The sequence below is a fragment of the Microcaecilia unicolor genome, chromosome 1, assembly GCF_901765095.1.
Source record: "Microcaecilia unicolor chromosome 1, aMicUni1.1, whole genome shotgun sequence".
NCBI lineage: Eukaryota > Metazoa > Chordata > Amphibia > Gymnophiona > Siphonopidae > Microcaecilia > Microcaecilia unicolor.
Window position 1 is genome coordinate 516,418,469 of NC_044031.1, and position 13,676 is coordinate 516,432,144.

Genomic DNA, 13,676 nt, shown 5'->3' on the forward strand with positions numbered 1-13,676 from the left:
GATTCTGTCTGTGGATTTTTTCTTTTTGTACTGTAGCAGATTCTCCCTGGGTGTTTTGATGGAGGAGGCAATATTCTTGGAGATTATTTTGGGGTTGTAGCCCTTCTGTTTGAAAGATTCAGTCAGGGTTTTAAGGTGTCTGTCTCTGTCCCCTGGGTCAGAGCAGATACGGTGGTATCTTGTGGCTTGGCTGTAAATGATGGATCTTTTTGTATGTGAAGGATGGAAGCTGGAGTTGTGGAGGTAGCTACATCTGTCTGTGGGTTTCTTGTATAAGATGTTTGTATACAGCCATCACTGATTGAGACCGTGGTGTCCAAAAAATTGACTTTTTCTGGGGAGTAGTCAATTTTGAATCTGATTGTAGGATGGTATGTATTGAATGCAGAATAAAATTGTTTCAGAGTTTCTTCACCCTCCGTCCAAATCATAAAAATGTCATCGATGTACCGGTAGTATTTTAGAGGTTTGGTCTGGTGTGTATTCAGAAATGTCTCTTCCAGCTCAGCCAATGTGGTATATATCATTCAGTGTAAAAAATGTAACGAAGGATGCTATATTGGAGAAACAGGCCAGATGCTTAAGACAAGGTTCAATTTACATAGACATCATATGAACAATACTGGTGCCAGCAGGGTTCCCACGCCTGTTGGTCAACATTTTACAGGACCAGGACACTGTACCAGTGATTTCACAGTGAGAATCCTCAAAGGTAACTTTAAAACCATACAAGAACGTAAGACCTTTGAAGTCAGAATGATTGAATATTTTAACACCCAACAGAAAGGACTTAACAAGGATCTGGGGTTCCTAGCCCATTATAAACCATAAAGCTGTATGTCTCTGTTGATCACCCTCCCCTCACCTATCCACATCCACCCTGTTAGAATATCAATGATATGCTTTGATGTCCCCATGCATACTTCCTACCCACCCCCCTCCTCCCACCATGTCAGACTGTCACAGTAATGCTTGAATGTTTTCACTTATATACACTGTCAGCTAGCACATTTGCTTATTTCTGATCTGAGGAAGAAGGGCAACCTTCGAAAGCTAATCAAGAAATGTATTAAGTTATGTCCAATAAAAAAGGTATCATCTTATTTTCTTTTCCATGTTTTATTTTGTTTGATTTCTATTGATAACCTACTAACCTACAAATGCACTCGATCTGCAGCCCCTCCTTACCTCTCTACCTTCATCTCCCCTTACGTCCCTACCCGTAACCTCCGCTCTCAAGACAAATCCCTCCTCTCAGTACCCTTCTCCACCACCGCCAACTCTAGGCTCCGCCCTTTCTGCCTCGCCTCACCCCATGCTTGGAACAAACTCCCTGAGCCCATACACTAGGCCCCCTCCGTACCCATCTTCAAATCATTGCTCAAAGCCCACCTCTTCAATGTCGCTTTCGGCACCTAATCACAACACCTCTACTCAGGAAATCTAGACTACTCCAACTTGACATTTCGTCCTTTAGATTGTAAGCTCTTCTGAGCAGGGACCGTCCTTAGTTGTTAATTTGTACAGCGCTGCGTAACCCTAGTAGCGCTCTAGAAATGTTAAGTAGTAGTAGTAGTAGTTATATAGCCCCATGGTACAAAGAATTGAAATAATCAATTTGCCTGAGTACCAAGGACTAAATCACACTTCTTAAATCAGAGGGACATAATTGTCAATTTGTAGCAAATAAAAGAAGCAAAACTTAACAACAAATGAATTCTGGATTTCTATTTTCAGACATGAATCCAAGTAGACCCCCAGTCTCAACAAATGTTTGACAGATTGACAGTTTCAGGAGATGTGTGGAGCTGGAGGACTGTTTGTGCAAGGGTACCCCAAGGTTCAGCACTCTCTGCTTTGCTTTTTAATATCTATTTGGTCCTATATGCAGGGTGCTTGAGTGCTTAGCAGTTAAATATCGACTATATGGTGATGATTTATAGGGGTGGGGTTCTGTTTCCAGACCTCTTGGTTTTTTGTTTAATAATGATCCCAAATTGGCTATTTGTGAATATTTGTTTTCTAAATATTGCCAAGACAAAAGTATTTACTTTCTGGTTCCAATTATCTTATTTTCCTTCTATGTACATGTTTGAAGGTATTGAGATTTCCATTAATATAGAAATGTGCTATATTATTTATATAATTATTGGGATTTATTAACCGCCTTTATGAAGAGACTCACCCAAGGTGGTGGTTGTCATTTTGGATTTATATTATCTTTTAAACTGCATCTAAGAATATTACTCACAGAGAGTTTTTTTTAACTCTTCATCATCTTTAATTTTAAGTCCTGTGAATTTTTATACTGTTGTACAATCTTATGTCACTCTATTGTTTAATTATTGCAATGCCTTGTTTCTTGGAGTTTCAAACAATCGTGTACATCACAAGTTGCTCAAAATGCATCTACATGACTGATTATAAAGGCTTGGCCTTTTGAACTTATTACTCCAAAAAACATCATGGAGGTTCACCTGTTCTCTAAAATTAGTCCGGGGACAAAACATTGACAGCGCTTTTTGCTGAATTTTTGGCTTGCACTGTTTTACCTGTTGGGTTTTTTTTCTCATCGGGCTACACAAACTGCCTTTACATATAAAATAAACCTGAACTCTGCTCCACACAGTACAGAGCATTTGTTAAGCCACCAACCTCATGAGCTGATCCAAGACACTAATACAGCTTCACAGGTGGCTTGCTCCATCCAAGCATGTATGGCTGTTAGTGCCTCCTCTCTCTACCAAGAAGCCTGACACTGTGGCTTTGCCTAAGCAACATTTGCTGTTGTCATTCCCAATGTGGTACCCAACCCATTTTTACAAGTACCACACCACTACCCCAGATTCCATTGAGCAGTGATTCCCAAACCTGTTCTGGTGGAACCCCAGCCAGTCAGATTTTTAGAATACCCACAATGGATATTCATGAGATCGGATTTGCATGCACTGCCTCCTTAGTATGCAGATTCTTTGTGGGTATATGGAAAACCTGACTGGCTCAGGTTCACCTAGAGACACCAGATGAGGAACACACATCTTAATATGATAAATAGGCTTTATTTGTGCCACTCTGTAAAAAGGTCCCGATGTGACCATGTTTCGCCTCATTAGAGGCTGTGTCAGGAGCTAAAACAGCAGTATGGCAAAAAATAAAAACATACAATAAATCATAAAACATTAAACACCAATCCTGAATACTAAAAGCTATTAAAACATCTTCATAAAACATGAGTTAGGAACAACCCACCAATACATTATTAGAGGCAGGGTCAAACAGCAAACCTATAGAAGATAAGGCTAACATACAGGTATAATGTTTAAAGACATACTATTAAGCAGGTTTATTTAATAAATCAGAAACTCATAAGTAACATTGTTAATATGTTAAACAAAATAATATGAACAAAAGCATAACTGAAAATAACATAGAAATATTGCATTAAACCAAACTAGTACACACCAACTGTAAACAGATCATCAAGCCAAAGCATGATAGAACTCATAAGAACCAATAAAAAATCAAATTATAATACTACTAAATGTGGCAATTCACAGAAACGTGTACCAAATTAATCTGAATAAACAAAACATACCTATTGTGGTCCCAAAAGGCACAAACTAACATCCAATGAAAGCAGCAACAGTCAGCCTTGCCTAAAAAGATACGTTCAAAATAAGAGCACAATAAAGAGTCAAAAGCAACTAAAAACCAGAATAAAGTGGCCAAAATGCATACTCACAACTTGCAGGGTAGATAGAAGCACAGCAACCGTCTCCCTCAATCAAGAGAACTCTGTCTACAGCTGTGCTGGCACATTTAAATATTCTTCCCACAAAGCAACTAAGAAAATGTTTAAAATAAGAAACAAACTCAAAATACTAAAATACATAATACAACAGAAAAAAGGGGGTAAAAAGAAAAAAAAAAGAAAAATCATTTATTATACCTCATTAAAAACGTGCATATTAATGAGGCAATCAAAAGTACTCAAAAAACAACTCTAAAACCTGTACTAAACCTACAAAACAGAAGTCTAAAACACTGAAAGACACACAAAAAAAGAAAAAAACCCCCAAAATAAAAGGAAACGAGACATTAATTGCATCTCATTAAAAATGTGCATATTAATGAAGGAATTTGAGAAATTCAAAAACAACACTAAAACCCATACTAGATCTATTAAAAAAAACTCAGAAACACTAAAAGACATGAAAAACATGGAGAAAAAAAAAGCTAAAAAGAAAAGTAAAACCAAAATAAAAATACATTAAAACCACCTTATCAAAAACGTGCATATTAATGAGGGAATCAAAAAACAACTATACTAGACCCTAAAACACTAAAAAAAAATCAAGATAAGACAGGGTATAATTAAAAGAAAAACAAGATCAAAAAACTATATATAGTCTAAAAAAATGCATATAAATGAGGGAAACAAACATGTATTAGAAACATGCATATTAATAAGGGAAACAAAGAGGCATATTTTCAAAGCACTTAGCCTTACAAAGTTTCATAGTAACCTATGGAACTTTGTAAGTCTAAGTGCTTTGAAAATGAGCCCCATAGTAAACTCAAATACGGCACAGTATTGATGATGAATTATTAAGAATTGAATAACAATTTATTTATAGATGACAAACATTGAGCCCTAATGGTCTCAAGAATTAGATCTGACTGTATTTCTGTAATAATTGTTGTTTTGGGGGTTGTTTATTTTTTTAATTTAAGGGACACATTCAGTTTTTTTCGAGGAAGGAACTGTGCTGTATTATTTGATTTATTGTATATTTTTATGTTTCGACACACAGCTGTTTTAGCCCCTGACACAGCCTCTAGTGAGGTGAAATGTGGCCACGTTGGGACTTTTTTTTACAGAGTGGCACAAATAAAGCCATGTGTTCTGCTCTTCTTTGGACTCCTCAGGTTCACCCAGGACAGGTTTGGGAATCACTGTCATAGAGACTCATTGCCACCATATTGCTGCCACATAGGTTGGACGACTGCCCAGGTTAGAACTGCACTGTTTGGTGTTTCAACAAATTTACATTGCCCAGTCAAGTTTGATTTGATTTAATAATTTGATATACCGTTTATTACAATTGCTTGAAAGTGGTTTACAATAAGATAAGTAAAAGCACTTACAGATATTAACAAATATAACAAAATATGTATCATAGTAAAACAATATTATTCAAATATCAGATTATAAACAAAAACAAAATATCAGGTCATCAAAAATAAAAATATCAAATAAGAAACGTAAATAGAAACCTTATGAACAGTCACAAAACATATCTCAAAAATCCAGGGGCAACCACATCAAGGGTGGCACACATGACTCTAGGGCTTAATTCTATATAGATCACCTAAAGACAGGCACTGGGATGATGTGTGCTAAGCATGAATTCTATAATGACAATTGTGCACATGGAGTGGCCAGCCTGGGCTCTGTACAGTACTAAAACCAGAGCAATCACCTGAACTGCAGGCCATGGGGACTCAGAGCATGCATGGAGCTGTCATTCCCACAGCTCATTCCTCTTTGTATTCAATTGTGCTTCAGTAAACCTGTTGCTGTGTAGAGGAAAAAGGGAACCACAAGGGAACTGAACACAAACAGGACCCAAGGGATAATAATGGCAAAAACAGGAAGCCGGAAGATGAAGAAGGATTGACAGGCGATGGGATAATCAATCAAACCTTTATTGCTGCAGTGCATAAGACTCGACACGGCATCGCGTTTAGGCACTGGAGTTCCTGCCTCAGGAGCAGTGGCGTAGCAAGGGGGGGGGGGCGGGAGGGGCGGTCCGCCCTGGGTGTCAGCTCAGGGGGGGGGGGGTGCTCCCTGCCAGCTCCCCCCCCCTCGGCAAATCGACACCCCCCCTGACCAGCTCCCGCACCCTACCTTTAAAAAGAATATCGGGAGGCTAGGCGCAGCGCCTCGCGCCTGCCCTGCACGTAAAAGAAATGTGGACTGTTGGGTCTTCCCTCGCTCTATCTGTCCCCCCTCCGCTGACGCAACTTCCTATTTCCGCAAGGGCGGGACAGACAGAGCGAGAGAAGGCCCGACGGTCCACATTTCTTTTACGTGCAGGGCAGGCGCGAGGCGCTGCACCTCCTGATATTCTTTTTAAAGGTAGGGTGCGGGAGCTCGTCAGGGGGGTCATCGTGCTGCACCTGGGGGGGGTGCAACAGCGAACCGCCCCGCCCCGGGTGGCAGCCCCCCTGCTACGCCACTGCTCAGGAGTATGATGATGTTGATATCTTGCAAAATTCAGTGGGCGATTGCTACTTATCTCCCGCTGAATATTGCTAGTTAGTGCTTAGGGGGAGATTCTATATATGGCGCCTAAAAATGGGCGCGGAAATCAATGCCAATTAACTGTATTCTATAAGTGGCACCTAGACTTAGGCGTGGTACATAGAATATGCTTAGTTGATATTTTGGTGCATAAAATTAGGTGCCTCCATTTACACCAAAAAAGTGGCATAAATCACGGCACAAAGATTTACGCGCACTGGGCCATATTCTATAACTATGCATGTAAATTTTGGAATGCCCTCTATATGCCCATAACCATGCCCCTTTTAACCTGCACGCAATAGAAATTAGGCACACTGTATTTCAGAATACGCTTAACGAGTTGCGCACATAAATTCTAATTATTGACAATTAGTGCATATTGCTTGTTAAGTGCTGTTATCAATGCTAATTAGTTTGTTAAGCTAATTAAGTTACATGCATTGTTATAGAATATGCTTGGATTTTGGCACAGATCTCTAGGCGCTCTATATAGAACCGAGTGGCTAGTGGATAACCAGTTATATTGCGCAATATAACCAGCTATCCGCTAATATTCAGCGCATCACCAGCTAAGTTTGGTGGCCTACCTTTATCCACTTTCAACTTAACCATCCAGTGCTGAATATCAGCTTAGCTGGTTAAGTTGAAACTGGCCAAAAAACACCTGGATATTCAATGTTGGTCACCGGAAACAGCCTGGCATTGAATATCTAGGCTCAACGCCAACTGTGGGAATCAGCCCAGCTAACTCCCACAGTCTGAATATAAGACCCATAAAGTATATGAAGAATATCATTCCATGTAAGCTGCTATTAATAATCCCCCTGGATTCTGTATATGGCAACTGAAGTTGCATGTACAATTTGGCCACATGGCCAAATTGTGTATGAAACTTAATTGTTTAACAAGCCAATCAGCACTAATAATTGGCCACTAATATGCAATTATTGGCACTAATTAGAATTTAAGCGCACAACCTTCTAAGCGTATTCTGCAAAATGGTGTGCATAAATTCTTATGTTTGGATCTCAAAAGGTCCATGGCCAGGGGAGGGGCATGGACAGGTCATGGGCATCCCTAAAAAATATGCGTACTGTTATACAATATGCACGATCCACGTCTAAGTTAGGTGCGGGCATTTACACCAGGTTTTAGTTGGCGTAAATGATCTTGTCTAAATTGTAGCTATGGGAGCAGGTGCTACATGTATTCTATAAACCGTGCCTAACTTTAGGTGAGGTTCATAGTATAGCACTACATGTGTTTTTTTCGGTGCTGATTTTTGGGCACCATATATAGAATATGGTCAAATATGCATTAGTGTTTGTTACTTAATATAGTAGGGGTCCTTTTACTAAGACCTTACCGCCACCCATTGAATTAGCGATAAGGTCTCACGCATTAACCAGGCGGTAAAGCCTACGCACCTAGAATGTCTTTTACCGCCCAGTAGCACTGCACACCAGAAAATAAAAAATATTTTCTGGCATGCATAGGGGACGCACGTCAAAAATAAAATTACTGCCTGGGCCACATGGTAGCTGGGCGGTAGTCCCAAAATGACGCAAGTTGGGCATACGTAGGCGCCTACGTGGCTTAGTAAAAGGGCCCCGTAGTTACTAATATCACTATATCCAGTACTTCAATATATAGAGATAACCATTGTAGTTTTACTGGATAGTAAATGTAAAAAATTTCTTTAAGCTTGCACTTAAATTCCCAATACTTCTATTAAAAATGGAAAATATAAAATGCTAATTTGAGATTGCTTGTTAACATAGGTTTGTTTGTTTGTTTGTTTGTTTTTCCAGATTTTGGCCATTATATCCATTCTGTTCATCGTACTTTCAACCATTGCATTGTCCCTCAACACTCTACCTGAACTTCAAGAAATAGATGAATTTGGACAGCCAAATGACAATCCGCAGCTGGCACATGTGGAAGCTGTATGCATTGCTTGGTTTACCATGGAGTACCTCTTACGTTTCCTCTCCTCACCCAATAAGTGGAAGTTTTTCAAAGGTCCTTTAAATATCATTGATTTATTAGCCATTTTGCCATATTATGTCACCATTTTTCTCACCGAATCCAACAAAAGTGTGCTGCAGTTTCAAAATGTCAGACGTGTGGTACAGATATTTCGTATTATGAGGATACTGAGGATTCTTAAACTTGCGAGGCATTCTACGGGTCTTCAGTCACTGGGATTTACTCTGAGAAGGAGTTATAATGAATTGGGCTTGTTGATATTATTTTTAGCCATGGGAATAATGATATTTTCCAGTCTGGTATTTTTTGCCGAAAAAGATGAAGATGCTACAAAATTTACCAGCATCCCTGCATCCTTTTGGTGGGCTACTATAACTATGACTACTGTAGGTTATGGTGATATTTATCCTAAAACATTACTAGGCAAAATAGTTGGAGGATTATGTTGCATTGCTGGAGTGTTAGTTATAGCATTACCCATACCAATTATCGTGAACAATTTCTCTGAGTTCTACAAAGAGCAGAAGAGACAAGAAAAGGCCATTAAACGTAGAGAAGCCCTTGAACGAGCTAAAAGAAATGGAAGTATTGTCTCTATGAATCTGAAAGATGCCTTTGCTCGCAGCATGGAACTGATTGATATAGTGGTGGATAAACCTGTTGAGGAAACCATCAAGAAGGATAAACTTAGCGATAACCATCTATCCCCAAGCCGATGGAAGTGGGCCAGGAGAACAATGTCTGAGACAAGTTCCAACAAGTCATTTGAGAATAAGTATCAAGAAGTTAGCCAACAAGGCTCTCAAGAAAAGTTGAACAACCCATCTTCCAGCCCACAACATCTGAGTGCTCAGAAATTGGAGGAATTCTACAATGAAATTACTCAGACTCAGTCCCAGGCTAATAATAAAGTTGATTACCAGGATCAGCCTATCTGTTCACCTGCACATAAGGAAGAAATAGAAATGGGAGAAGTTCCTTCTCAGAAAAATCGATTATCAGTTGCTGCGAGTGATATAGTAACAGATATGAGAAGTGTATCCAGTATTGATAGTTTTACCAGTTGTGCAACTGATTTTACAGAAACTGAAAAATCCCCTGCTCCTCTGTACCTGGGTAGCAACCTACAAATGCAATTTTCCCTACCCTCTGTTAAAGTAGAAGATACCAAGAGCTCTCAGTTTTTACCACTTTCAAAAAATGAAAATTTCAGACCAAAAAATATAATTTTTGAATATATCCCAACCAATACTGTAGAGAACATGAACACTAACAACTCACAGACTTTAGTGCATGGTTCTTTACAGTCGGACAATGTGTCAGAAAGCCCACAACGTTCTTTTAGAGGAAACAATCCATTGAAATCTAGATTTCTGAAACCTAATTTTACAGACAAGAGAATGGGTATGCCACAGACTCCACCAAGTATTGCTAGGCCGCTGCCGGTAACAACTATAGACTTTGCCATGCCTACAACTCATCTCAGCACAGTTCTTCCAGATGAAACTTCAACACAGGGAGAAAGGCTAAATACTGCTATATCACATGATTATCAGGGTTCAAACTCTCCTTCTCTTTGTCCAAAAAAAAATCTTTTTGATTTTGCTTCAAAAAAGAGATCAAGTTTCACTGAAATAGATGCAGAAGAAGATGAAAACTTCTTGGAGATTCATGGTGCAAAACATGAAAACCAGCCACACACCAAGACAAACTGCTTCGGAGACACACATAATGATGACCAACTAACAGAAGAGACCACAGTTGTCTGTTCTTCACCTAAAAACATAGGTCATAACTGTATCCAAGACATTTACCTTACAGTGAGTGAAGTAAAAAAGGACAATCAAGAAAAATATAAATTGGAAAATCATTTATTTAATCCCGATATTCATTCAGATCCTGGTGAACCAGACAATTGTCCCACACATGAAACCAGCATGTGACTAGGTATAAAAGCAATAAAGACTGTTTTTTTTTCTTAAAAGCACCTAGGTTGGTAATAACTGCTGACTGAAAATGGGACGCCTCAAATAAGTGCAGAAAATGTTATTTTTGCATGGCATGAAGAGTTGATTAGCTTAAATACTGTTTAAACTATAGAACTCAGAACTACTTTTTTTACACAGAAAATAAGACTCAATATCAGTGAGTAAAATAAAGAAAGCTCTATTAGGAGTCAGTGTTCTGCAAAATTTGACATTTTTTTATTCTTTCACTTGCAATTGTAGACAGATTTTAAACTTTTCTTAGCTATAGAGAATTTTAGAATTTGCACAAGAAAAGATTAACATGTCAATGCATGCATTCAAGCTGACAAGAAATAAGGTGCTTTGAGCTTGAAAAATAATTGCAAATATTTGTACATAATTGGGTGAAGAAAAGTTAAAATTATCATGAAAATATATGGAAAACAAGTTTACGGGGGCACAGGTACTTCCTTCACAGCATGCTGCCTGGAGGATTTGTACAGACTTATGTTGCAAAATTGCAACCTCTATTTAAAGCATCTCATGTATCATGTCTTCTGTTATAAAGCTCATCCATATACTTCTAGCTTTAAATAAGTATGTTTTTAACTTATTGTGCTATATATAGATATATATATATTGCTTTTTTAGGGGGGTTGCATAACATTATAAATGAACTTGTAATTTAAAAATAATCTATGAAACTAGGCAAGATTTAATGACCAGAAATTGAATAATAAAGATTAATATTTTATACAAACATTGCCAAAATTGTTTCAGTAGGAGAAATGTCCTCATTATCTGATATTTCAAAATAAATAAAAACACAACTATTTTGAAGGATAGTTGTGTGCCAAGTAGCCATAGATAAAGATGCACACTGCACAAGTTACATGCTTTTCTTAAAAATATAAAACACTTTAAATGTTTCCACACTTATCATTTCCTTCTTTTATTTTATGATAATTGCTTTCCCATGATTCTACATGTGCACTGGAGTATGCATTCTCTCTTACTTCACCCAAAACCAGTTCAAGACCATGAAACAGATTCTTTCGCTTTCCCTTAAATACCATTAATTCACATTGGTAAAAAGAAGACAAGGAATCTTAGTGGAGATTGGGTGGCAACACCGGTAATTGGGAAGCAAAACCAGTGCTGGGCAAACTTCTACGGTCTACACCCTGATCGTGACTGAATAGATATGGATGGGCTGGAGTGTAAATTTTAAGGGGCTTCAACGTTAGCTTCAGAACAGTGCTGGGCAGATTTCTACGATCTGTGCCCTGAGAATGGCAAGGACAAATCAAACTCAGGACGTCAGACGCACAGAAGCCCTGCAGAGTGCAGCGAAGATCAGCTGAGAGAAGCGCGTCTGTGTGGGCCGCGCATGCCGGAGTCAGAAAACAGCACTTCTGCTGGCGGGGGTTTGGGTGGAAGGGGCCCGGCCTGGTGGCGGAAGCAGGTGGGACTGTGGCGCTGGGCCCCCCTCAGGGGGGGCGGCGACAACCTGGGAGGTGGCAGTGGGGGCGGGGCCCAGGGGCCCGGGGCGGCCTTGTCCCAGGCCCGGCCCAGTCTCTCGGCGGCCCTGGGCTTTAGCACTGGACCTTTGAGCATCGAGGCCTCAGATAGGTATCTAGGCACCAGTGCTGAATACCAGCTATCAGATAGCTTTTGTTGGCTGCCAAATACCCGAATATTCAGATCTGGTATCTGGATATTAGGTCCGGTGCTAAATATCCAGGTATAGGGATGGGCATCCGTTTGCAACGATATGGGAAATGTCAATAATGAGGCTTGTCATTATCAAATGAAAATGAACAAAACACCCCACAAATTCATATTTTATCATTTTGCAATAATAGTGCACACTCTTTTGAGTGTACAGTATTTGCAAAGAGGATGCCCATTGCACATGTGAGAACTATCGTGCATGCGTGAACTACTGTACATAAAACTAAATTCTATACATGGCACCTAAAATTTGGCGCTGAAAAAAAAACAGCGCTTAGTGCTATTCCATAAATGGTGCTTAAATTTAGGCACTGTTTATAGAATAGCGCTTAGCGCCAGGAACTGTGACTACATTTAGGCATGACCATTTACACCAATGAAACCTTGGTGTAAATCCTTGCACCTAAATTAGGAGCGAATCCCCGTTATTCTATAACATGCATAAATTGTGAGAAAGCCTCCAATCTGCCCATGACCCTCCCATGGCCACGCCCCCTTTTGGACCCGCATGTAAAATATGCGGATCCTGTGCCTAAAGTTATGCGCGTAAATGTTAATTAAATCCAGTTAGCACCAATAATTGCTTGTTAAGCCAATGATCAGCACTAATTGGCTCGTTATTCAATTATATTGCACATAGAAATTGGACATATGCCCAAATTTACGCTCACAATTTTTATAGAATTTGGGGGATAGTGTGCATTCTTTCAGAAAGAGTGCACCGTCTTTCAAAAAAGTGCGCACTCATGGCCAGAGCCAGTAAACGGTACTTAAAAAATCGATGCCAAAAAAAATCAGTGTTCCGTGCTATTTTATAATGGGCACTCAAAAATGAGCAACCATCATAGAATAGTATTGAGTGCTGATTTTGGTACCCAAATTTGAGTGCCAGGACATGCCTGATGAAACCAAGTGTAATTTCCAGTGTCCAATTTGGGCGTACATCTCCAGTATTCTGTAACACTGCACGCAGATTTTAGGAATGCCCAAGACCTGGCCATGCACCTCCCTTCAGGGGTGGCCCAAGGCAAGATGGCGCCTGAGGCAGGAATAAGATGTTGCCCTCCCCCCCCCCCCCCCCGGGCCACGGTCTGGCATCTCCCTCCTTCCTTTCTCCACCCCCTTCCTGTAGTTAATCCATTTTCGAAAAGGCAGCGCTGGCAGCGATTCCCATATGCTGCCCTGCCACCGGTACACTTCTCTTCTCTACTGTGACTCGTATCTGAGTAAACGGGAAGTTACATCAGAGAGGTGGGCCACAGTAAAGAGAAGAGGCTGGTGCCAGTGGCAGGGCAGCGTATGGGAATCGCTGTTGCTGCCGCCTTTGAAAAATGGAAAAAGGTAAACTCGGGGAAGAGGGTGGAGGAAGGAAGGGGGAGATGCCGCTCCAGTAAGAGTGTGGCTTGAGGCCCATACCTCAGGTGGCCTAATGGTAGGGCCTCCCATGGCCATGTCCTCTTTTGGTTTGCGCACTATAGGATTTGGGCATACAGTGTTATAAAATATCACATAGCAAGATGTGCATGCAAATTCAAATTGGCACCCAATTATTGGCTCAGCCAATTTAGGGTGCCATGTACAGAATCCAGGGGTCAATAGTTCCCATGACAAACAAAAAGATTGCCAAAAACAAATGAATAAAATGAACATCCCTGGAATCTACACAAGAAACGACA

At 40.0% G+C, this 13,676-nt stretch overlaps 1 protein-coding gene across 1 annotated transcript in view; it reads left to right on the forward strand.

Annotated features, from left to right (window-relative positions):
• KCNB2 (potassium voltage-gated channel subfamily B member 2) overlaps window positions 1-10,242 on the forward strand; it is a 401,524-nt gene extending 391,282 nt beyond the window's left edge. Inside the window, exon 2 of the mRNA XM_030190172.1 lies at window positions 8,122-10,242. Coding sequence (XP_030046032.1) covers window positions 8,122-10,242 — 2,121 coding nt within the window. The remainder of the gene's footprint in view (window positions 1-8,121) is intronic.
• The last annotated feature ends 3,434 nt before the right edge of the window (window positions 10,243-13,676 follow it).